Genomic DNA, 24,194 nt, shown 5'->3' with positions numbered 1-24,194 from the left:
ACTTCCTATTAGGTAAAATATTGCTAGCATAAATGGCTGAAAATAACCAAGGGTTGTGGGATTAGAGTACCTTAATCTTGGCATGGATGCCCTCAGGGGTAGTGAAAACCTCATCAACAGTGACACAGTCATCTTTCCACATCATCACAATCCCACCAGACAAGCCAACAACCGGAGATTGGATACGCATATCAAAATATAGATCTTCCGTCAACTTTTTGTGATCAGTCGTCTTAGTTTCTAGCAACACCAACATTGCTGGCTTGTGGATCTGAACCATATCCATGTAGTGCATCTTTAACTCCTCACTGTTTTCACCTCTAACATTCCATATGATGTAATTTATCAGGGGTGATTGGATGTTTGGGCATTGGTTTCTATGAGGATTTTTCGTTCCCCGGGGACACCTCATTAATTTTTTTTGGTTCTTTTTCTTCATGCTTAGGACTGGGGTCAAGTTGAGGAGTGGTTTGGTCACACCCTGGGTGTGGTGAAAGACTAGGCTCAGACTACACTTGGTCATGGTTTTGGGACACAGCATCACAAGCACCTCGCTGGTCTCCACACTGAACTCAAATGCTCTGATTGAGTCCAGTAGTAGAGAGTCTGTGCAAAGTGGGCCGTAGGTTATTCCTTCCATTTCCGGTGGAGTTTTCTTTTTCAGGAGATCTAGGGCATTGTTGATTTATCTTGTGATATTTCCCAGCGGTGGTGGCTGGTTCTTCTCTATTGGAGCAGAAGGTGATGGATTCTTATGGTTTTAGGGTTCGATGGTCACAAACACCAGAGACGATGCTGGGTCCTCCGTTCCCGTGTCTGAGAAGAAGGGGATTGACTGGAACGCTTGAGAAATTAGGGTGTTGAGTGTTGGTGGGTCCAAATTGGGATGCATGTTGCCATTACTTGTCATCGCCTGCCACAGGCTTGGGCCAAAAGCCTCTAAGGCCCTGTTTAGGGCTTCCACCGTTACCCTCGCCAGATGAGCGGGGTTTTGGACAATCAAGTTTACTGGTTGATTTCCCAAGGTGAAATTGTAATCTAGTCCCTGACCCTGAAAACCCACTTCCAAATAGGATGCCGGTGAGTGGTCCGATGGCAGAGGTAGCGACATCACAATGGTTAGTGGTGGCTGATTTTTATCCATTTTTGTGCTTTTTTATTTTGCTACTTTGGGTAATGGTAGGGGTTATGTTAATGAGCTAGCTCATAATGCCGTTGTTTGGTGTTAAATCTTTGTCAGTGAAAAGGTCATCGGTTAATGAATCAGGAGATGTGGATTTGAAATTAATGCGGTATCTGTTTGAGTGGACAGAAGGTGTCATGCCACCTGAAATTGGGTAGATTCTTAGGTAAGGCACTTGAGTGTTCATAGAGTATGTTGAGTTTTATTCATTAGAGTAGGTCACTGAGAAAAGAGTAGGGGACGCATAGATATTTGAGTAGGGGTAATTATTTAGGTTGGGTGGTTCCGATTGGGTATGGACCCTAGTTGTTGCTTTTATATTGGCTTGATGGTCCAATGTCATATCTTTAACAGAGTTATCGTCTGAGGTTGGGCTATGGGTAGGGGCCTCCTTGTAGGCATAATTAAAGGGCCCAGTGAAATTTTTAGTGTCGATTCCGTCAGGCCCCATTCGCGCCTTGTGTTTGGTGTTGTACTTGGGTTGGGCCTGCGTGCATTGGGCTACTTGGGAGTGGGGGTGGGATTTTGTTTATTGACATGGTCACTAGGCCTATTGTAATTCTTGGACTTGGTATTATTGGACTTAAAATTGTATTGAAAAGTTTTGGTTTCCAGAAACTTACCTGAGTTTGCATCGAACATCTTTACCTGGATCTTTTGGGATTTTGGTGCATGAGGATGATTGTTTTCGTTTCCGTTGTTCCTTTCCTTCGTCGTTTGCTGACTTGTTTTCTTACGTCTAGGGAAGGTGACTGTCTTCCATCCATCTTCCTTCCCTTCTTTAGTGTCTATCCCTGAATTTTCTAGGCCTTCTTGTGATAGTGGTGTTGGACTTTTTTGAAGTTGTAATTTTTTATTGTGTGACCAATTCTTCCACATGTTGTGCATAGTGTACCTTCAACTTCATAAATCACTACTTGCTTGTGGTCACCAATGATTACTGATGTTGTCACTAGAGTTTCCAGGGGTACTTGAATATAGATGCATGCGTATCTTCCTCTCAACGTAGAAGAGGTGCATGAGTTAATTTTAAGTAATTTGCCCAGTTTTCTATCAACTTTTTTCAATATTTCTTTGTCATAAAATTCTGTTAGTAGTTGGGGTATGCGAATCCATATGGCTGTGGAAGAGAGAGTAGTTTTTTGTGGTACGAATTTTGGTTTCCATTTATGTACTGATAGAAAAATTTCAAAGACGAACTATGGCCCTAGATGTAGTGCCTTAACCATATTTTTCTCTAGACTAAATTTGATAATGAAGAAGTCCCATCCTAGTCAAAGTTTTGAGCCAATGAGAATCATAAACGAAACTACAAAAAGAGTAGAAATAGAGCCACGTGCATATATAAAAAAAATACTGAAAAGTTGTAGAGGCAGGACTCTATGTCGGCCGAATATTATTTATAAGACAATACGACGATGACGTTATTTTCTGCCTTCAACTAATTTTCTGATTCTCTGACTCTAAAACGCAGAAAAGTTTGTGCCGTGAACTCGTACTTTGCGGCACCTCTACCATTTTATTATTACTCCTTCGGTTCAATTGTCCTATTTTAAGTGATTGAGTCACAGATTAAGAAAGAATAAAAAAAGTTACTCCTTCGTGAGATACTTTCTTTTGTAGTATGTTCTAAAATAATTGATATATTTTTAAATTTGAAAATATTTTAAGTTTAAACTCTTTATTTTACCTATTTTACGAGAAGCTTTTATAACGATATAAATATCATGATCACACAAAGCTTTTACCCCTTAAATATTTAAGACCATAAATTTGAAAAATCTTTTTTTTTCTTGAACTCCGTGCCGAGTCAAAGTACATCATCTAATTCGAAACGGATGTAGTATAATTTACAATTTTAAACAAATCATAAATAATTGTATGATAATAAGTCATTACATCAAAAATAATATAAAAACTTAAAGTTAATTATTTTTTAATATAAAACCGTATCATTCTTTTTAGAATAAGTTAAAAATAAAAGTAAATCACGTTAATTGGGACAAAGGGAGCTAGTATATACTATTTAAGTTCACTAGGAGTATCAAATCGAGCGAATTGCTTTTATATTTTTTGGGGGGTTTCCCAACCGGTGTTAAGTACTCACATTAAAGTCCGATTATATCCGGATTTGTGTCGCGTAGGGCCCCATTCTGGAGGAAGCGCTCCCTACCAAGGACTTCTCCATACTCCGAAACCCCTGGTTAAGAGAAGAGCAATTTCATTCGCTGCACCACATTCTTTGATGGTGAATTGCTTTTATATGGTTACTGTTAATGAGTGAATATCACTCCATTTTATTTATTTTTGGATTTCTTTATTTTTGTTCGAGCTAAGAATGCGAATTCATTTTGTAAATTAGTGTTGACAAAATTGAATTCGAGAGCTTTGACTCATCTGTTATGTCATATTAAATTTGATGAGCATTTTTAAAGTTTAAACTGTTAAAAGTACTCACAATTATTTTGTCAGGTAGTATTATGTTCTTATTGGAGCGTGACAACCAATTCTTTTCTGATACTTTCAAGAGAAATGGATTAAGATCTCATTATATGTACCTTGTGTGCTAAAATCAATAAAGTTGACTAAAACTCATATATACATAAATTACTGCTATCTGATTGTAGATTATAAATTGTGATAATTAAATGAAGATAAAGCCTCCGTTCTAGTTAACAATGTGAACGACTGACTCTTAGGCAGATGGATGCAATGCGCCGATACGTGAACCTGCAGGCTTAAAATTGCAACCTTTCTCTCTTATTTCGGCCGAGAATTAATTGCAATCTTTTCCTTCGCAGTTTTGCAGACGCCCTCTCATATATCTTTTTGTCTTTCCGCTATTAAATATCGATTAAAGTATGGTTATAATATTTCATAATAGACTTTACCTAATTAGCCTAACAACCTACACTCCTCGATCTGCATGGCTATTGGCAACCATATATTCCACAAGCACGTGTGGGGGAATAGAGAGAAAGTGGCACAAATATATTCAAGATTTAAATTTTATAAATTCGTGATAATAAATTTACTATATCTACTTCAGTTACTTTATTCAAAATGTAATATTATATAAGGTCTCTATCAAAATTAGTAAGTTCGGTTGAATCAAGGGCAGAAGGAGATTCGCCGAAAAATAACTGTATATGTAAGACAAAATTCGTTTTGTACCTCTACGTATTACATTTTGAATTCCCTTAATACAACCCAAAAATATAGCTCAGTGGTTAAGGGGGTTAACGTGAGGTAGCTGGTTCATTTCCATTGGCAATGTCTCTTTTACTTTTTTAACTTTTTCTTTCTTGAATACCCTTAGCGATTCGTTCCTAACCCATAATTTATATTGTACATCCATCTCCCTATCGAGAGAGAAGTAAAGACCATCACGGCGCTCAAACTCATGTCTATTTTTTCTTTTTTTGTCATATAAATATGTCGTTCTATCACCACATTTCCTACTCTTCGAGATAACTCAAACTCCAAAACCACAAATCTTTAATCCTCCTACTTTCTCTATATATTTGTTCTTTAGCAGTGACACTGTATACACACATATAACTATCATTTCAGTGCTTTCACATTATCATCTAGACTCCTCCTTTGTCCACAACTTATAGCTTTTACACTTGAGTATTAAATATTCTACTTCCACATCCCTCTCTTCTGTCTTCCCGACCAATAAAACAATAATCTAACCTACACGAGATTTAACATCTTACGTACTACAAAGACAACATCCTCGTGTTATAGCTGAATATATCATTAAACCTCGGTCCCCATGAAAACCACGTTCTCAAGCTCACGTCAATTTCGTTTCTTTTAATCATTATCTTCCACTTCCACCCTGTCCTCACTGCTATAGATCGAAACTATATATTGACAATCTTGAGGAATAACATCCTCGCATAACAGTAAGCAGTACTGAATAAACGAGGTACAACAGAATAATGAGTCGCTTGGAAAGCTGGCCAGAGCCAATTATTAGAGTTCAAGAACTATCAGAAAGTGGCATTCAAGAAATTCCCGAACGTTTCGTGAAAAGGCCAGCGGACAGACCATGTTTGCTGGAGACTGAGGCCAACATTCTATTAATTGACCTCGATAACTTGAACTCCTGCGATGAATCTGTTCGGCAGGAAACTATGAAACTCATTTCCCAGGCTTGTCGCGACTGGGGTTTTTTCCAGGTGGTGGGTCATGGCGTTAACCATGACCTGATGGCAAAAACTCGCGGTGTTTGGCGCGAGTTTTTCCATCTTCCGTTGGAGGAGAAGCAGAAATTTGCAAATTCACCGATTACTTATGAAGGTTATGGGAGTAGGCTTGGAGTGGAAAAGGGTGCTAAATTGGATTGGTGTGATTATTTCTTCCTTCATTATCTTCCTGAGAAGTTAAAGGATGAGAATAAATGGCCTAGTATTCCAATTTCATGCAGGTGAACTTTCATTTTGCATTTTCCCATTTAGTGATCGCTTAGCCCTAGGTAACTTGTCTCATTAATGATATGATCTCAACATTAGCTTATACAGAGTGATATTTATGTGTTAAACATATAATTAAATAAATAAAAGTGTAATCTCTCTAATAGCTCGTTATAAACATAATTAAATAAATAAAAGTATGCTCTCTCTAATAGCTCGTTATACAATTAAATATAGTATTAGATTAGGGGTGGCAATTTGAGCCCTAACTCATCCAACCCGCCCAACCCGTCCAGAGATTAATGAGTTGGGCTACAAACATTTTAGTTTATGAGTCTATTTGGGTTAAGCCTAAGTTAACCCATTATTTTTTATAGTTCATTTTAACCCATGAAGCAGCCCAAATATAACCCATAAAGCTCACCCAAAAAAACAAAGGGTCTCAACCCAATTTATCTAGAAATTTACTTAGTTGCCCCAATTTTACTCTTTTTTTTGTATTTTCAATTTTCTGCACTACCCACCCTACCCCCACCCCCAAACTCCCTTCTAATTTTTTTTTACTTTTTTTTTTTGTATTTTCTGTTTTTTCATTTTTCTAATTTGTTATTTAAGAAAATATATTTTGATTCTCAAAATACTAATAGCATTTATTTACCTTTTATACATAGGTGTATAAAAGGTAGAAGACTTTGTTTATGCAAGATGAGTATGGTTCTAAAACATGGGTCAAGTTGGACGCGTTAGGCTATGACCCATTGTTTAGCCCATCTTGACCCAACCCATATTAGCCCAAGTATACTTTGGGCTGGGTTGGACAATGACTCATTTATTGACTTAACCCATCTTGATCTGCCCAAATTCAGCTCAACCCGCCCATTATCACCCCTAGTATCAGAGCAGGTAGAAGTCTTGAGATTGAGTTTCACGCTATGTCCCATTACCAAAAAGAATTTCTATTGTTCATAAAAAACGCACGTTAAAGGGTGTGGTGAAGATATCATTAAATAAATAAAATTGTTATTTTCTCTAACAATTTAAATTTTTAGATAAGATAATCACACACATTAACATTATAAAATTAAATGAAGAAAATCATTCACGTGACATATATACTTAACTGATCAACATGTTTATCAATAAATTCAATTTATATTTATTTAAGATATATATATATATATATATATATATATATATTCTCAACTTCATCCACACATCTAGGTTCATAACAGTGGTCCTTAGTTGGCGAATGGTCCTTGCACTAGTTATATGTTACTAGTTGTCTTTCCTCGTGTTTTTCTATAGCAGAATTCTCATGTCAAACGCGGTAATGCACATGGTATTTTAAATATATTGAATTTAGTGTGATCAAGGGAATTAAAAAAAAAAAAAAAAGTAAGCACGTGAAAAAGCCAACAGAAATCAGCACTTAATATGTATAGATTAAAAAAAAATTAATCTTAATTATATTCGTAGTTTAATTTTTCCGACAAAAGAAGGTTCAAATTAACCTCTCCTGTCTCCCTAACTCCGCCTCTAAATTATCGATAGTGTTTAAATTGCCAGTACAGTTTTAGCAGGTAAAACCATGCTTGTTTATAAAAGCTTACATGTAATATATATATATATATATATATATATATATATATATATATATATATATATATATATATATATATATATATATAATAGTTAAACTCGTATACATTTTTTTGGTCATATTTTGACTTCTAACTTTATCCCTTTTTTCATTTATTTTTACTTTTATGACCTCTCAGGGAAATAATTTCAGAATATGGACAAGAAGTAGCTAAGCTAAGCAAGAAGTTACTCAAAATCTTATCTATAAACCTCGGATTAAACGAGGATTATCTACACCAAAGCTTTGGAGGAAACAGCGAAATAGGTGCTTGCTTAAGAGTAAATTTTTACCCAAAATGCCCCCAGCCAGATCTTACCCTAGGCCTCTCTCCCCACTCTGATCCTGGTGGCCTGACCCTTCTCCTCCCTGATATCGACGTTTCCGGCCTCCAAGTTCGTCGTGGCGATAACTGGCTAACTGTTAAACCTGTTCCTAATGCCTTTGTTGTCAATATTGGCGATCAAATTCAGGTAAATGTATCTCTTCTTTTTCTAGCTAGGTTAAAAAAAATTAAATACTTGTATTACTTTGCCATTTTCTAGTGGGCCCTTTCTAGGGGTAGCAGCACACAAGTAGCTCATGCCGCGCCTGAAGTCTCACTTGACAACCTAGCCGCTATAGACTTGGTCAAGTGAAACTATGAGCACCTTACGGACTATTTATGTGCCACTGCCGCTATAGAGTTGACCCATGACATAGCACTTGGGATCTAGAAGCCAATCCAATATTTTAAATTGGTCTCGTTATTCATAATTCTGGTCAGATGAATAAAGAATTGTTCGATCCGGGTTCTTATGAGCGTGATTATAATGACGTTCCTGTCAAGGGAGCTAGCGCATATCAATATGTTGTCGCCACATTTGGGAGCCATACTAGCTAGCTAGTATACTCATTGACGAACATAATTTGGTTTTTCAACACACTGTTGTATATGTAAAACCAAACATATATTTTATATCAAAAATTATTTCGAAATTCTACGTGATTGTTTATAGTACTAACTTTTTTCTCACTTAAATTCTGAATATGGTCGTCTATTTTTATCTCGTACATTTTATGAGTGTAGTTTTGATAATGATCACAGGTATTAAGTAATGCAATGTACAAGAGTGTAGAGCACAGAGTGATCGTTAATTCGGCCAAAGAACGTGTTTCCTTAGCATTCTTCTACAATCCTGGAGGTGACATACTCATCAAACCTGCAGATGAACTCGTGACCACGGACCAGTCGGCGTTATATCGTCCGACGACGTTCAACGAGTATCGAGCTTTAATCAGAACCAAAGGTCCTTCTGGAAAATCTCAAGTTGGATCACTAAAATCGCCCAGATAACCTTTTGTATTTAGGAAGTCATGACTAGCTCTATATGTATGGCAATATATGCTGCTTAGCAACTGCACATGATGTATTCTGATATTTCCATGTCATGTCTTTTTCGCTTTTGCCAAATTTAGCTTCTTTATACTAAGGGAACTTCAATATATCTTTTCCTTTTCTCCGTCAAAAACTCTTTATTGGTAATTTGGGTGCGAAAAAGGGTCTATGCACATTTATCTGTCTCTTTCTTCGGTGAAATTTTTACATATTCTTTTTGTATTGATTGTTTATTTTTATAACTCCCATCGTTTTTGTTTTATGTGAACTTGTTTAACTAGGCAAAGGGATTAAGAACGGAACAAAGACCTATGTAACTTTTGATTTTAAAACACTATAAAACTTTTGCTACTTGTGGCCTTAGATATTGTATTTGTGTAGCTACAAATTTGTGTACTTAAGGTAAAATGAGATATTTAATGTTTAATTAGTTTTAAATATAAAAGGGAATCAGTCTTTTTTAAACAAAATTTAGTATCACAAAAAAATAAAAAAAGAGAGTATTATTCATTGTTTCACTTTGTTGAGATCCTCTCATTCGTCCTCCTTGTCCTTCTCCCTCTCCTCCTTCTTCTCCTCCTCCTTCTTCTCCTCCTCCCTCTCCCCGATCCCGTCCCCATGTGAGGTTATGATTAAATTTTTTTACTAAAAAAATATACCGTACAAAAATATATTAACTATTAAATACTAGTATAGTGGCAAATGGGATTCAAAGAAAATATTGCAGTGTTGAAGATGCAGGGACAATCACTAAGATATCGCTATCTAGGAGTTTGAGTTGAAGTAATACTCCCTCCGTTTCAATTGATGTGAACTCATTTGACTGAGCACGGAGTTTAAGAAAAGAGAGAAGACTTTTAAACTTGTGGTATAAAATGAAGCACATATATTTTGTGTGGCTATAAATCATTGCATAAAGGTAAATTGTTTCCAAATAGGAAAAGAGGTCATTCTTTTTGGCACGGACTAAAAAGAAAATAGGTTCACATAAATTGAAACGGAGAGAGTAGTTTTTATCTGGATAGCTGATAATAGTTGTAAGTCAAACAAAGAAAGTACTCTGTCATTCTTACTCAGAGGTCTCAGGTTAGAGCTCTGGGTATGAAGTCGTCTTTGTTAGGGAGTGTTTTGTCCCCCAATATGGGATTTTTCAGCGCGAATCCAAATTTGATCGGGCCATAATGCGGACACCGAACACCGAGCGAAAACCAAAAAAAATAAAGAAAGCATGATACAATCTCAAATTTATATCTGTGGTTGAAAATTAGTTGACAATTAGGTACGACAACACATCTATTAGAGTTGTGAAGCAGCCCAAGGTTTTAGTGATAACAAATGTCTCAATCACTTTTGGCAACTTCACTTTTCTTTTAATTCTATCCTATTTTGTCTAAACCAAACATATTGAATTCCAACAATTTACCACATGTTGAATTTTCGCATTTAATTGTCTGTATTTTGTACTTATGAGTCAATTCAACACTCCATTAATGGGGATGGAATTGATAGTGATTATTATATATGACCTTGTTACAAATTCACAACCTTTTTCTAGATACACGTGGATAATATATGTATTTTGACTAATAAAAAGCCATTTGCTAGTAGTACTTTGATTTGTGTTCATAGAAATCTTAAATCCAATGAAATGCAGGGAATCTTAAATCCAATCATCATCTCAACATTAAAGCTGAAATTTTGAAGAGTTATCCATTTATCTTTTAAATTGAAGCACAAAAAGTAAATCAAAAATTTGTGAGACTTAGATCAGTGTCTTAATATTAATGCTTAGTCCCAAAACCTAGCCGTTTTAAAAATAGTTTTGCTTCTCTATAGAGTTGAGACATTAATTGAGCTCGAGTTACTTGTTGTGGAACCACTTCACCGGTTAATTGACTAATGCAGTTTCTGGAATGCAGCAAATGAACTTTTCAGACATGGATTGATTTCAAAGCAAACCTTGTAAAATTATCTTTAACTGTGTGCACCTCTAGACTTGAATACTCGTCTTAATTAGTTCAATTTGGGAGAAAAGATGGATTAATTCAAGTTAATAAGAAATTGTTGTATAAAATATATTTACCAATATGGAGATTTCCGTAATTTAATTTAAAGTTCTAAATATTTTTAAATAAGTGTAGAAAGAAACCTGAAGGTGGCGATATCTTGAAAGATTCAGTCGAGGAATGCCCATTATCTCCAAAATTTCCTTTTCAAGTTGAGATCAATTTGGATTGAAAAAGAAAATTATTAATTAATAATGATGATGACTTGGTAAAGGGTTGAGATTCTAGTACTTATCACAACCCTCAAAGAAAAACTAAAACTGACTAACTTCCTTCTCAAACCGATGATGTAATTCTTGCCTCCATTTTAGCCTCTCTTTTGATGAACCTATCCTCGCCACCCCAGCCCCAAGACCCCGACCTACCACCCTCCCTCGCCCTTACCCATTTCGTCTCCCTGTTTGTCTAAATTATATATTTTTCAAATTAATAATTAATAATAATAAGAAGAAGAAGAAGAATGACAACTTAGTAAAGGATTGAGATTCTAGTACTTATCGCAACCCTCGAAGAAAAACTAAAACTCACTCTGGCTTCTCAAAACGATGATGTACTTCTTGCCTCCATTTTAGTCAAAATAGCATGGTCTAGCCAGTTTTCGGACTGGTCATTCAAAAATAGTCAGCGTTTGCCAAGTCATTGAAAAATAACCACTATTTTGCTGCAACAGAGACCAGTCCAGCATAATATACTGGAGTTCGGTGCACCTGTGTATGAACTTTCAGCATGTTATGCTGGACCGGTATACTTTGCTGGCTCCAGTATAATATACTGGAGACTAGATCACCGGTGCTCCAAACTCCAGTATATTATGCTGGACCGATATATTATACTGGAACTCCAATATAGTTCCAGTATAATATACGAGTTCCAGTATACTGGATCTCCAGTATATTATGCTAGAGTATTTTTCCAGATTTTGAACAGTGTTTTCGTTCAGATTTATCTTTACATGAAAAATAGCTAAATTTCGATTACTTTTAAACTGTGGCTATTTTTGAATGACCACTTTTAAATCTGGCTATTGCTGAATTTCTCTCTCTATTTTAGCCTCTCTTTGATGAATCTATCCTCGCCACCTGCCAACCCAGCCCCAAGACCCCAACCTACACCCTCCCCCCTGCCCATTTTGTCTCCCATAGTGTTTGTCTAAGTTGTATATTTTTCAAAAAATATTTTCTGCGACCTAACCAAACACCAGAAAATAAGTAAGACAACCACTTATTTTCGAAAAAAATATTTTCCAGAAAAATATTTTCCTTCGTACCAAACACACCCTTAGCCTATGAATCTTTGTATTCAATCTGTTTTCATATATGGATTCATATTGCTGGCTACTTCCAATTAGCAACCCCATTTTTGAAATCTAACTACTATGGGACACAGTCAAGTACTTTTCCAGAATCTAGACCTGGTAAACTCATTCAGATATAATGAACAAGAATCCAGATGCAACAATTAGTTTATCAACTACTACAAATCCATTATCATTACAGAACCTTTACAATAACTAAAAAGTTTTTGTATATATTGGGCGAACAGCCGGACATGAATTAAAGGATAAAAATTACATTTCTTTTCCAAGCGCCGCGTAAAGAAACATCACTATAAGAAACCATTACAAATGCAACATTGTTATACTATTCTGTTAATGGTCAGATCAATAACACTTATGGCCCCCTCATGGTTCATGAAACAACTACTGTCTTGCCCGCTTCAAGCTGCAAGATGGGCATTTATATTGCTTTATACTCTCAGCTTTAGCGGGAGTTATCTTAACACATTTCCCATGGTACCACCTCTCACAGATGTCACAGCCAATCCAAAATTCATCAGCACTATAATTCCCTCCACAGCTGCCGCATAGTGTCTCACCATGTTCTTCTTCTTCCTCCTTGTAAAGTTCATCTGCCAGCTTTGGAGTGCTTTTAGCCTGTCCATCAGTAGATTTCTACAGAATGTAAGGGCAGATCGTTAGTTGCCAAGGAGGTACACAGAAATAATAGATCAGGACATACTGAAAGAGAAACTATAAGGAACTACATATAGAGTTTTTGGCCTTAATCTCGAGCATAAAAAGTCTGAAGAATTTGAGTTAAGCATATTAATACAATGGCACCACTAATTCAGGCAGCAGAGAGAAGGTTATATTGCAGGCCCTACCTTCGTGCAACCACGAGATTTGCTTCCACTATCGGCAGTGGGCTTCTCTTTTACGTGTTTTCTTTCCGTCACAACTTCAAACACCGTTGGTAGTTCATTGATCATGCTGAATAGACGCTTCCTACACAAGAAGCAGCAGTGGTGATTCAGAATAATTCCTTTCTCCTTCTTAAACACCAATAAAGCACATCATATTATGCACATTCCTTTCGTCAAATTGCAGAAACTAGGAGATAAACTTTGTAATGGATACTATTTCAAACAGATTTTCTGAATAGACATAAAACAAAGACAAAAAAGGATTTGATAAGGATGAAATGTAGCTGACATTTGCATATAGAAAAAAATCCAAATAGGAAGTGTACACAGATGATTGCTGAGGGGTGAAAATAAATGCAGTTACAGCTTAAGAAGTTCCATATCAGACTTCTCCACAGAAAAGTTACATCATAAAGTAGAGACGCTCCAGAAACATGTTATGAAGTTTTAGCCAAGCATGAGAGACTAAAAAATAAAGAAAAAAGAAATTCTCTGTTCCGTTTTATATGGCACCTTTTACTTTTTAGTCTCTTTCAAAAGTATGACATATTTCTCTATTTGGAAACTTCTTAACTTTAAACTTCCCATTTTACCTAAATGATATGCTCTTATAGTCATAGAAATGTCAAAACATGTTACCATTCAGAAAAATAGACATACGAAGGCGCTTTCAAGGGAGGTGAGGGTCGTGGACAGGATATTTAGATCACCTTGAGTTGAGAAGGAAAATAAGCTATTCAAGTTGGCGCCTACTTGTGAAGAGTCATTATCGGCAAGATTCGTCTGTGTGCCACACATAGGATCTGAAGACTGAGGTCACTTCTTATCTTACGTGATTGACGGTGACACCTCCTACCACTGCAAGTTCTAAGTGTGTTTTTTGGTATGTACGAAAAGTCTTCTTTTCTTTTTAAATATTGTGTCCACTCAAATGCTGTCATATAAAACAAAATGACGGAATAGTTGTTTTTGGCTGCACATGGCCAGTAGACTGAGACTATTTTGTGATTTGGTCACCTCTACCACCACAACAAGAAAATGATGAAGGGATGGAATAGGGGAAAGAAAATTAAGAGAACTGCAAAAATGAAAATATTGAAAAGCTAAATGTCACAAATGCAAACCCAACCGAGGACGGAACAAGACTTAGATAAATACTTTTAACGCAAATAGTAGTGCTGGAATTCTTCATGCGGAATGTCGCTGGTATTCACATAGTGAAAGAAATTGCAGCTTGTAAGGCATTTATTTTTAAGTACCGGAATAATATGCCATACAAAAATTCCCAACTAAATATTAACCAAAAAAGTTGCTGGAACATCGACCGAAATTCAAGATTTAAAGGAGGGGCTCATCACCCAAACATTAATTGCATGTAGTATAAAGGGAAAAAGATTTAAAACAATGATTAGGAATTTAATGTTCAGATGAAATATACAACACCCAGACTCTAATATCATTATGAAGAATGAAAAGAAGTTTTAGAGAATGCTTTGCTTGAAAAGAAGACAGAAGAATAGCTAATAGTGGTTGGAAGACGCAATGAACTGGAATGGTCATAAGGAAATTACAAGAAATGTAACATTATTACAATAAGGAAAATTGGCAGGGGAGGTGACATAAGACCACCCGGCAGTGTTATCAAAGGCGAAAAGTGCAAAAAAGCTCTAAAGTCTGTTGGGGCTTAAAGCGCAAAGCGCAAATAAAGCATGGGCTCTAATGAAAAAGGCACAACCGGAGAAAAAGTAAAGATATGTATTTGTAGTACAAGACTAATAATCATAAGCATGAATAACAAATATATGGACAAAGAAGTTGAAAAAAATTTACGATAAAGTGAAAGATCAATTGTATAATGTCTCCTTTTCAGGGTTACACTCATTGGTAAAGAAAAGTATGCCTTAGAGCCTTGATGTGACACTAAAGCGCCCACAAAGCGAGGCGAAGCGCTCAACATGTTTTGAGCCTCACTTCAGGGCTTAAGCTCACTTTAAACGCGCCTTTGACAACACCGCCACCCAGTAGGGCCAAGCTATTTAGGTCTACTACGATAACCTCTTTTACCATGTAAAAGGGTATAGGACAGAAGAGAGAACTTGTCTTGAATTGGTTATAGACAATATACAGGAAGGCTTCTTATTTCTTGATAAAGATTTATGTCCTTTTTTTTTTTTTGAAGATGAAGAAGAAGCATGAGGGCTCCGTCTTTTAGGATACTAGAACAAAGGCACATCACTAAATGAAATTAGTAAAGTTAACTAAATATCGAGATTCCTAATTATGAAATAATTAAGAAGATTATTCTATACTATTACCAAAACACATAAAATGAATATAGAACATTCTGACATATATTACTAAATTATATTTCTCTTCCTTTTAACAACAATCAATAATTATAAACAGCAAAGAGTTCCTTGGCCCCTTGGCGAGTCCCCAATAGATAGAAGAATCCCAAAGTACAAATCAAGTACAAAAACATCATTACATTTTTTATAAATCTAAATCACTGCAATATAGCAGCTAAAATAAGCCCATGGACCTACAGACTAGAAGGAATATGCAACTTCTAATAAAATGGCCAGATTTCGGAAATGTAAAGGACGGACCAATGGAGAGGAGTGCACACCAGATGTCCAGAAGATTATCTCCTCAAAGATAGCCAATGTGTAAAGAATTGTATAAAAGCTCTTACAACAATCTCTAGTAACTTTAAATCACAGCTAAAATCAGCGAACAACAGGATGGTATTCACAAGAGATAATAAAAAAGGTAAAATGTTGTGCAGTGAAGTTTTGCTCTTGACGGACAACGTGAGTTATGGATTGACTTCTAACTCCAATTAAAGATTATTTTAGTAAGCAAATGCACAAGGGAGACAACATACAATCAAGCACAATGTACAACCTCTCTATCGGACAAGTATGACTAACATATACAACCAACAGAATACATTCCCTCCACCCATAAGAAACATCTACAAACATATATATTCTGAATAAAAAGAAAAGCACCATTTTGAATGATAGAGTTCGTGTTACCAACATTGAAATAGCAACCAGGTTGTAACAGAGCAGATAGCTTAAACAGATAAATGTTTCATTTAAATCTAAAACTGAAAAAGGAATAACTATGTTCTTTTCCCACAGAGTTTCCCCATAAAAAACTCACTTTACATTCCAATGGATCCTATAATGACATCCTGGCGGCACCCATTAAGAAGGAAAATTTGTAGAATTAGACAGTACTCCGATATAGACATATCAGTGGAAAATATTATCAACATGGTCTTCCATTGTGTATAGTTAAACATAGTAAGAGCATCAGTAAGCACATTCCATCCTGCACATTCATGTTACTTATTAATGCCTAAATCAAATGCTATAGATTCCTCGAATCATGACTTGCTAACAGTTCTTGAAACCCTTAGAAATTCTAGACGGAAGTTACATTTAGTTAAGGAGAACTGTTTTATAATAGTAAGATTGCAATATAACTTATATTAGGTCTGGGTAGGGATAAGTATGAGATTTAGAGAATCACTTTTCTAGAGAACCCCTAAGGTTTAAGAGACAAATTACTCGCCATTGCTAGCTTGAAATGGGCTCAAATAGAACGAAATATATAGAGGATTCAAATCTAGTTTGCGATTAAGGCGTAGTTGATTATTGATTATTTCTCCAAAACTGCATACAGCCAAAAGGACATTTAGAGTAAGGATAAGGAACAGACTCGCTGCTAAAGTTCAGTCCATTAACCACTAAAATGTTCCAACTTTAGCCAGTTAGCAACTGAACTTACATCCTCATAAATAGTTATCTAATTTTTTAGCCTGAGACAACAAAAGAATAGCAGGAACCACAGGGAGTAAGAGAGAGACAATCCATACAGGAAAAATAACTAACCCTATTCACCCTTTTAAGAGTTAAGGACCATATTAGTTTAAATTACAGTGAAGAGAGAGCTGGTGGAGGTCAGGTAGATCACAGCTAGACAACAGAAACAGTGAAGAGAGAACCTGTATCTTAGAAGAGTACCTCTCATTTTGGTTAAGACGAGCTCCGATAAAGAAAGCCACAGAAAACAACCAACAATCACTGTGCACGGCGACCAGTGAAAGCCAATCTCTACGAGTCATTCCATCCCTCGCGAAATTTATCCCAAGTGCTGGCTCTGGGAGCTCAGGTGGAACTTCTTCGGCAGGAAGGTTGACTTCCCAGGTTTCATTCGGATGTCCATACAGGCACAAATTTTCCTTCTCTACACCCAAGAAATGAAACAAGAATAACACAAAATCAGATAATATAATGTCAAAACCATACAAATTTGGAACACAAATTACTTTCTTCTAAACGTACAGAAAACAAAATAAGCCACTGAAGGCAAAGTAAAACACTTTGTATAGATAACAACGAGCCAATTTTTTTTATAATCGTGGTGTCTGGGCTAGCTTATTCGATGCTTCTTTTCCATGGCTCCTCATTGTTGTTTCTGGCTGTTTATTTTTCATTATTGTTGGGCTATGGCTTCACTGAGCCGGGGGTCTATTGGAAATAGTCTCTCTATCTCTATGAGATCGAGGTTAAGGTCTGCGTACACACTACCCTCCCCAGACCCCACTGTGTGAGATACACTGGATTTGTTGGTGGTGGTGGTGGAGGTGTCTGGGCTAGCTTGCACACACCTCGACTAATTCCATGGGTTACGTGCTAGCTCCCAACAGTATAGGTACCACGTAACTCTATCCACCAAGCTTGGACAAATAGGAACTGGAACCAAGTCAGCTATTTAAATGGAGAATAAGATAGAGGCCTGCCCATTATTGTAACGACCCGACTTGTCGTTTTAAGAATTAACGCCTCGTTCAACGACTTAAGATCTCAACCAGCTTCGTAATATGTATTATGACTCGCATGTGAGGTCGAGTTTGGTTTTCGGAAGATTCGGAGTTAAATATAAAGAATATTTTGAGGCTTAAGTTGGAAAAAAGTCAACCGGATGTTGACTTATGTGTTAGAGGGTTCGGATGTGAGTTTTGATGGTTCGGTTAGCTTCGGGAGGTGATTTGTGACTTAGGAGAGTGATCGGAAGTGGTTTTGGAGGTACGGTATAGAATTAGGCTTGAATTGGCGAAGTTAGTATTTTGGCGAATTCCGGTTGATAGGTGAGATTTTGATCCGAGGGTCGGAATGGAATTCCGAGAGTTTCTGTAGCTTCGTTATGTCATTTTGGACTTGTCTGCAAAACTTGAGGTCATTCGGACTAGTTTTCATGTGTTTCGGCATCGGTTGTGAAATTTGAAAATTAAATAAGTTCTTAGGCTTGAATCCATGCATAATTGGTGATTTTGATGATATGTGATGTGATTTGAGGCCTCGACTAAGTCCGTGATGTGTTTTCAGACTTGTTAGTGCTTTTGGTTGAGGTCTCGGGGGCCTCAGGTGTGTTTCGGATGAGTTTTGAGCGAGTACAGACACCCCGGAACTTAGAAAAATGGAGAGGGCAGCAGTGGCGGCGTGGACCGCGCTCCTTCTCGTGTTGGGCGCACGGCCGCGCAGGGGAAGAATCTGCAGGTCACTGGTCCTACTTCGGAAGCTCATCTTTTGATCCGCAAGGAATTTTGAGGTGAATCAAAAATGAAAGTTGTAGCCCTTCGTGTCTAGTTTCCAGAAAGGTAAAGATATCGCAATTTGGATATATGTAGAGAAAGTTATGGCCAAAATACTAAAGCATGTCCCTGCAGAGCAAGGCCTGCGCGACCGCGGACGTTTCTGCGCGGACCCTGCTGATTTTGCGCGGACCGCGGTCATTTTTGTGCGGTCAGCGGTGTCGGAATCCGAGGGGTACTCTATAAATACGAGGTTTTGGGTTTTTATTTAATATTTTGACCTAGAGAGCTCGGATTTTGATGATTTTTCGAAGGTTTTTCAAGAAATTGGTCGGGGTAAGTGATTCTAACTCAGATTTGGTTAGAGTACATGAATCTATCACTGAATTCATCATTTAATTCGTGATTTGAGATGGAATTTGGGAAGAAAATTGTGGAACCTTTCAAAAATGTAAAATGATGATTTGAAGGACCAAATGGTATCGGAATTGGATAATTTTGGTATGGTTGGACTCGTGGTTGAATGGGTGTTCATATTTTGCTCCTTTCGTCGGATTCTGAGACGTGGGCCCCGCGAGCAATTTTGAGTTAAATTTCGGATTTTAATGGAAAATGTAGAAATTCATATGTAATTAATTCTTATAATTTTTATTGACTGAATCGAATTGTTTATGACTAGATTTGAGAATTTCGGACACGAATTCGCGAGGCAAAGGATTGAGTTGGTCGTGGAAGTTCGAGGTAAGTGTTTGGTCTACCCTAGCTTGAAGGAATAGGAGTTGAGTATATTTGCTACTTGTTATGTGATGTGTCCGACGTATAGGCATGGTGACGAGTATCTATACGTTGGGGGTCGAACATGCCCGTGAGTCTTGTATTATAATTGTTGTGACTCCGTTGTAGTTTATTGCGCTTCATGTGTTATTATTATTATTGTTCCCTTGTTGGAATGTTTGTTTTGATAGTATTGTTCCCTTGTTGGGATGGTTGTTTTGATAGCATTGTTCCCTTGCCGGGAAAGTTAATGAAGTAATTGTTGTTCTTGAACTTCGAGGAGCAATGACTCAAGTTATAATACGAATTGTGAAAGTTTATGAGATAATTGCATACTTTGGAGCATTGGCTCAAGTGTTAGAGTGAGTTATGAAATGAAAGTGAAAGAAAGAGAAAGAGGCATCAATTGTTCTATTGCCGGGAAATTTATATTATTAATGTTGTCCCCTTGCCGGGATCTAAATTGTTTACTTATTGTTCCCTTGCCGGGATTCCTATTTTAGCCTTGTCTATTCCCTCGCCCCATTGTTTGTGATTGTTGCTTGGGTGAGGAAGAGTGATAAAGCACGAAGGGTGATGCCGTGTATTGTTGTTTGTGAGGAAAGAGTGTAAAGCACGAAGGGTCATTCCGTGCCATGATATAAATGTTAATGCACGAAGGGTCATTCCGTGCCATGATATAAATGTTAATGCACGAAGGGTCATTCCGTGCCATCATTATGTGAGGTAAAGAACGAAGGAAAATGCCGTGTACTTCATATGATTGATTTGGTGAGAACGAGAGTAAAAGCACGAAGGATGATGCCGTGCAACTGTTGTTTTCCTACTCACTGTTGATGTGTTTACTTGTTATTAACAATTCAAGTGTATTAACTAGTTAGGTCCCTTTACTGTTGTGACCCATTGTGTTCGAATCCATAGTGTTTACGATACCTCGCCTTATTTATTTGTTTGTGTTCAAAACTCCAAATTTCAAAAAAATTGTCACATTTTTAACTCAATTGATTTCTCGTATTAAAGGTACTAATTCATTCGATATTGTACAGTAATTGAAAAGGGTATTTTCTTTATCAAATGATTTCAGAAATAAATAAATAATAACGTCATCTTTTCTTGTTGATTTCCTAATTGCGTTGGGAGATGTACTCTACTTTATGTTAAGTGAATGAGGCTCCTTGAACATTCTTAATTGTATTGGGTTATGGAACCTATGAGCTGAGTAACATGAGAATATTGTTGTGCAATGTGAGACAGAAATATGTGGGCACAAGGTGCCGGGGAAAATATTATGGTTTTATTTAATGGCACGTGAGCTGTCCGTGCGGTTGTGACATAAATGTAGGCACGAGGTGCTATGAAATTTCGAAAGTGGGCTGAGACCTATATTATTTATGATTATGATATGAGGTGTCACAAGGTGACCTTTACTCGAAAGAATTATATTCGAAAGATGCTTATATGAAAGATATCTATTTGAAGGAAATATATTCAAAATATATTTATTGAAAAACATATTATCTTAGAGATTATTACTTGAAGGATTTATAAGCGAAAGATTTATATTTGAAGGACTTGATTAATTGATTGCACTTGTATTTGTTATTTGTTGAGAAGCAATTTTGGTGTTCTTGTTGCCAGCTATTTATATCATTGGTTGATCATCGTTGCCATTATTATTATTTGCTTCATATTATTTTGTACGCTATAAACTGCACAGGTTTATGTGAGTGTCTGGTCCTAACCTTGTCACTACTTCGCCGGGGTAGGCTAGACACTTACCAGCACATGGGGTCGGTTGTGCTGATACTACACTTCTGTACATTTTTGTGTACAGATCCATGCCTTTGATCGACGGTAGCTATTCGTTGCGGTGGAGACTCAAGGTAAACCTGCTATAGCATTCGCAGTCCTCAGAGTCACCTTCAATTGTACTTATTTCCATTTGTTCCCTTTGCTTCGGAACAGTGATGTAATCATATTGTATAACTACTCTTAGAAAGGCTTGTGACTTGTACTATCGGTTTTGGGAATTGTATTTTGTTCAGAGTAATTTAATTTAAAGTTAGTGAATACCCATATTATTTCAGTAAATGTTAGGCTTACCTAGTTTAGAAACTAGGTGTCATCACGACTTCTTTGGAGGGATTTTTGGGCCGTGACAATTATCTGCCAAGTTTTGAAGTTGGATACAGTGGATTTCTCAATTATAGTAGTAATGATATTGTTGGCGAATTTTCCAATTTCTAAAGGAAACCAATTTCTTTTGATTTTTGTTTAACAGCAGTTCATCCATTGTCAATCTACCTGTATCCCAATAATAAAACCAATCTGATAAATTAGTGAAAATTAATTGAAAACCCCACGTCCTGGTTAAATAAGCAATATCAGAATTCACTCAATAGACTAAAAAAGCTCAATGCTTCAAATAACAAAATCAAATTAAGCTTGCAAATTATTTTTCACCAAAAAATTAGGGCATGCAATTAGAAGCTCAATGAAATTACCTGGATCACAGAGATTGTAAAATTCATCCACATCTGAAAAAACCCAAATCAATTTTAAAAACGGGAACTTTACAAGAAACAACATGAATTTGCATATATATATATATACACATCTACTCTGTGTGTGTGTGTGTGTAAATTTAAGTACCATATGTTAAAGCACGAACTATTCCAGTACGGCGAGCGTTATAATCTTTGAAGATCTCTTCTACAGTTCTCGGACTTGATGAAATTGATGACATTTTTATACAAATAGAAATTAAAAATTTATTCTGAGATCTCTGATAAAGAAGAGGAAGAGTTTCAGAAAACTGATCTTACAAATTTCATATACAGATTTAAAGAAAAAAAATAATATGGAACGGAATTGAATTTGATGAGAGCTGAGTATTTGGAGCTCACGTAAACGTTACGTGAGAATGTATAAACAGAAAAATTAAGAAACAAACAGCGGCAGGAAAGCGGGTTAATAGACACTATGTTTTACTATTGCTTGAAAAAGGTTAATTAAATATATATGGAAATTTTACAGACTATTATAAACCAAAACCATTTTAAAATATTATTACACCCTATTTTTTTATTTTATAGCAAAATAAATATTTATTTTACACCTACTATTGAGACATAAAATACGCCAATTATGTTTTTTCTCTCTCTTCCTCTCTTTCTCCCTCAAATCAACAAAATTCTTTGTGTCATCATCGTGGTTGTCATTAGAATTATGGTCGCGTCATGATCCACTATTGGTTCATCCTATTAGGCGAACAAGTCTGTCCATGGTCACGCCAAAGAGGATTTGAGGGCTGCATTTTTGTTCGTCTTCATTTTTAGTTTTGATACAATATATACAGTATTTTGCTTGGTGTAGACATGTGATTTTTGACCCTCTCCAAGATTTTACACATTTTAGTGTTAAATATTTAGTTTAGGTCTAATATTGCTACTTTAACTAATTTTGAATCTTTTACTTTATTTTGTCACAAAAATAAAAATTACAAAAAAAAATTTCTTTTATTTAGCTTATTGATATTTTATCTAGTTACTTTTAGTTTATGTACCTTTCATAAAATTAAAAAATACAAAAATTGTACCTTATTTTTATCTTTATATAATCTTGAAAATACAAAAATATAGTTTCATATTTTAATATAGTTTAGTTTAATTAATTAGAATTAGTTTTTGCATTGTGTAGTATTTTTATCTTATATTAAAGGGAGTTAACTAAGGTTTTGGACCACAATTTTAAGAGTCTTAGAGCCCAATTTTAAGACACAATTCAGACTTAGCCCATAAATCCAAGCCCAATACCCATTAAGCTAACCTTCGAGACCCTTCTAGACTCTTCTTCTGAACAAAATAAACAACCCTACAGAACCTAACACAAACCGGGCGTTTTTCATCAAAGAGACCCCCCACCCCCTGAACTTCTTCTCCTCCATTCAAACAACAGACCTTACCAACGATCACCCCTGAACCTCACGCCAACCACCCAATAACTACCCCTGAAACCAGCGACCATCTCTGACCCCATCGTCGCTTCGTCTCCTCCACACCTTTGAAGCAGCGACTGCTGCTTCTTCACAACTCTCATCCCTCCTCCAAAATCACTGGCGACGCCCCTTCTTCACCAAAAAATTGGTCACACCCAGTTCGATAATACCGACCAACGAAAACCCCTTCTTCTTAAAAACCATCAGCATCCACTAAACTCCCGTCTACAATAACTTTGTGTGTATATATATAGCTACATACTCTATACAGATTTACACACTAACAATGAGCAGAAATTCACGAGAGTCAAAACAGTCAAAACATTAAATCTCTATTTCTAGTTTGAAGCATTTTCATCAAGTTCGAGTTTGGGTTTCGAGCTGTCCGTTTGCAAATCCGAGGTGCCGATTTGAGGTCCGTTGTTGAATATTGTCACGGTTCCGGCAAGTTTCGAGGTCTGGATTGTAGTTCCGTTTGAGGTTTCCATTTTTGGTCCAGTTAATAGTGATTAATTCTGTTTTTTGTGTGAAGGTTCAATGAAAGACTTACTTCTTTCATTTTGTATTGTTCTGATTACAATGTTTATGACTACGTATTTTGTTCCTTGTGAAACACGTGTGAAGGAGTTGTGTCTTCTCCGATTATTTGTTCTTATTTGATTGTAGAATTTCATTATTAGTTTAAGTAGCAAATTTCTTACCCATGTGATTATAAATGTACATGATTACTGCATTAAAATTCTTTTGATAAGTTAGTGACCTCACACTAAAACTACTAAGCTCAAGGCAATAATGAACTTATCACTTTGGTTATTTTCAACATGCGCCGTCATTTTTTTCTTCAAAACCATATTGATTATTTAGTGTAAGTGATTAAGGTGCAACAAAAGTTGTAAAATTTAGGAAGAAACGGATAATTCATG

At 36.3% G+C, this 24,194-nt stretch overlaps 2 protein-coding genes across 2 annotated transcripts; one reads left to right on the top strand and one right to left on the bottom strand.

The window, feature by feature from the left end:
* Positions 1-4,859: 4,859 nt before the first annotated feature.
* Positions 4,860-8,825, top strand: LOC104217064 (jasmonate-induced oxygenase 2-like). The gene is made up of 3 exons (XM_009767220.2): positions 4,860-5,621; positions 7,386-7,719; positions 8,334-8,825. The coding sequence occupies exons 1-3, from the start codon at positions 5,134-5,136 to the stop codon at positions 8,580-8,582; spliced, it is 1,071 nt and encodes a 356-aa protein (XP_009765522.1). The 5' UTR covers positions 4,860-5,133; the 3' UTR covers positions 8,583-8,825.
* Positions 8,826-12,140: 3,315 nt separating this feature from the next.
* Positions 12,141-22,227, bottom strand: LOC104217065 (PHD finger protein ALFIN-LIKE 2-like). The gene is made up of 5 exons (XM_070165393.1): positions 21,927-22,227; positions 21,779-21,811; positions 16,930-17,152; positions 12,854-12,974; positions 12,141-12,641 (listed from the first exon to the last, which is right to left on the bottom strand). Exons 1-5 carry the CDS (start codon positions 22,018-22,020, stop codon positions 12,390-12,392), a joined length of 723 nt encoding a protein of 240 aa, XP_070021494.1. The 5' UTR covers positions 22,021-22,227; the 3' UTR covers positions 12,141-12,389.
* Between the last annotated feature and the right edge of the window lie 1,967 nt (positions 22,228-24,194).

Source organism: Nicotiana sylvestris, chromosome 12 (genome assembly GCF_000393655.2).
Source record: "Nicotiana sylvestris chromosome 12, ASM39365v2, whole genome shotgun sequence".
Taxonomy (NCBI): Eukaryota; Viridiplantae; Streptophyta; class Magnoliopsida; order Solanales; family Solanaceae; genus Nicotiana; species Nicotiana sylvestris.
The sequence above is the reverse complement of the archived record's forward strand: the minus strand, read 5'-3'. Positions and strand labels throughout refer to the sequence as shown.

Excerpts from the sequence above, each read along its gene's own strand:
- LOC104217064 (XM_009767220.2), top strand. The coding sequence starts at position 5,134 with ATGAGTCGCTTGGAAAGCTGGCCAGAGCCAATTATTAGAGTTCAAGAA. Across the intron at positions 5,622-7,385 it reads AGTATTCCAATTTCATGCAG|GGAAATAATTTCAGAATATG; the intron begins GTGAACTTTCAT and ends ATGACCTCTCAG. Across the intron at positions 7,720-8,333 it reads ATATTGGCGATCAAATTCAG|GTATTAAGTAATGCAATGTA; the intron begins GTAAATGTATCT and ends TAATGATCACAG.
- LOC104217065 (XM_070165393.1), bottom strand. The coding sequence starts at position 22,020 with ATGTCATCAATTTCATCAAGTCCGAGAACTGTAGAAGAGATCTTCAAA. Across the intron at positions 21,812-21,926 it reads AGTTCGTGCTTTAACATATG|ATGTGGATGAATTTTACAAT; the intron begins GTACTTAAATTT and ends GGGTTTTTTCAG. Across the intron at positions 12,642-12,853 it reads AATCTCGTGGTTGCACGAAG|AAATCTACTGATGGACAGGC; the intron begins GTAGGGCCTGCA and ends TACATTCTGTAG.